Raw genomic sequence first — 1668 nt, 5'->3', positions numbered from 1 at the left:
CTGTTATTATATACTGTGCTAAGGCAATTTACAGTATATAGGAGTGAAATACGCCACCACACAGAAGAGAGCCGTGGCAGCGCGGGTTAACGCACCACTATCGCTTGCACATTATCCGGCCGCGGCGCATCGAGTTCGATCCTCACACCGACCAAAAAAAAAAAAAACCTTTACTTTTTTTTTTAAAAATAAATAAATTTGAATAAATAATCCTACACCATCTATCTGAAGAAATAAGAACTAATTATTGACAACATCACTTTTAGCCAAAATCACAACCAGGCATAATCATTCTCGCTCTGTGCATTAGTCACGATACTGTGTCTACATTCAAATTAAAAATAAATATTTAAATAAATAATTCCTTTAACATGAGTCGACAGAGGAATGCTCAAAAAAAATCAACGACATCTAGTGACGCTGAGGAAGATGACAATAAAATCATTAGTTATATCGATAAAAAGTTTCGAGAAATGAACGAAACAATTAATACGAAACTAAATATTCTGCCAGATATAAAAGACTCCATCAGCTTCATTTCCGCCGAGTATGAAGACCTGAAAAAAATGTTATCTGATTCATTGGGCACAATAAAAAATTTACAAGCTGAGAATGTTAAGCTAAACTCAGAAGTGCGCGATCTTAACGCACGCGTGTCCCACATGGAACAGACAGCCAGGGAAACCAACGTCGAGATCCAGTGCGTACCTGAGCATAAATCTGAGAACCTGATATCGATCGTTAAACAACTTGGAACCGTGATTTCTCGCCCCTTTGCCGAGTCGGAAATACTTAACATTCATCGAGTCCCCAAGATCAAACCAGATTCCAGAAGGCCCAAGTCAATCGTCGTGAAGCTCCCGAGCGTGAGGGCAAGGGATGAAGTCCTGGCTGCAGTCGTCAGCTACAACAAGAAAAACATGAACTCCAAGCTAAACTCAACACATCTAGGCATCGACGGCATCAAATCACCGGTATACGTCAGCGAACACCTCACACCAGCAAACAAGGCCCTGCATGCAGCCACGAGGATTAAAGCGAAAGAACTTAATTATAAATTCGTGTGGATCCGTAATGGTAAAATATTTGTACGTAAAGATGAAAACTCAGCGCATGTAGTTGTGATTCGCAACCAGGACTCGTTAGCTTCGCTTACCTGATTCCTACCGTATTTTGTTTAATTTCAATTGGTATATTATCTGTGAATTATGTATACTGACATGGACAACCTAAGAATTTATTACCAGAATTGCAGGGGTTTAAGAACTAAACTTAATGAAGTTTATCTAGAAATACTTAATAACAATTTTGATATTATTATTCTAACTGAAACATGGTTGAACGACTCTATATCTGATGCAGAAATTTTTGGCTCGCGTTATAATGTTTTCAGAAGGGACCGTAACAGTTCTTCTAACCATAAAAGTGACGGAGGGGGTGTATTGATAGCCGTTTTACAAGAGTACCAAACTAACCGCTGCAAGCATTGGGAAAGTACCTTGGAAGACGTATGGGTGACTATCAAATTCAGCCAGAACAAATTAACGAGATGTCTCTATATCTGTGCTCTTTATATACCCCCCCCGTTGCTTGTTGATAATTTTGAATACCTTTTTAAAAAAATTAGCAATGTTATGGAAGGCGTTGGTGAATCAAATTTGTTAATTA

The 1668-nt window shown here is 38.6% G+C and overlaps 1 protein-coding gene across 1 annotated transcript; it reads left to right on the top strand.

Moving 5' to 3' along the window:
• Window positions 1–473: 473 nt before the first annotated feature.
• Window positions 474–1160, top strand: LOC149415162 (uncharacterized). Its single transcript, XM_089643022.1, has one exon. It carries the CDS (start codon window positions 474–476, stop codon window positions 1158–1160), a length of 687 nt encoding a protein of 228 aa, XP_089499148.1.
• The last annotated feature ends 508 nt before the right edge of the window (window positions 1161–1668 follow it).

Source organism: Hesperophylax consimilis, chromosome 19 (genome assembly GCF_061612785.1).
Source record: "Hesperophylax consimilis isolate HC1 chromosome 19, BYU_Hcon_1.0, whole genome shotgun sequence".
Classification (NCBI taxonomy): Eukaryota; Metazoa; Arthropoda; class Insecta; order Trichoptera; family Limnephilidae; genus Hesperophylax; species Hesperophylax consimilis.
The sequence above is the reverse complement of the archived record's forward strand: the minus strand, read 5'-3'. Positions and strand labels throughout refer to the sequence as shown.

What these genes read in the sequence shown, in the direction of transcription:
- LOC149415162 (XM_089643022.1), top strand. Translation starts at nt 474, where the DNA reads ATGAACGAAACAATTAATACGAAACTAAATATTCTGCCAGATATAAAA.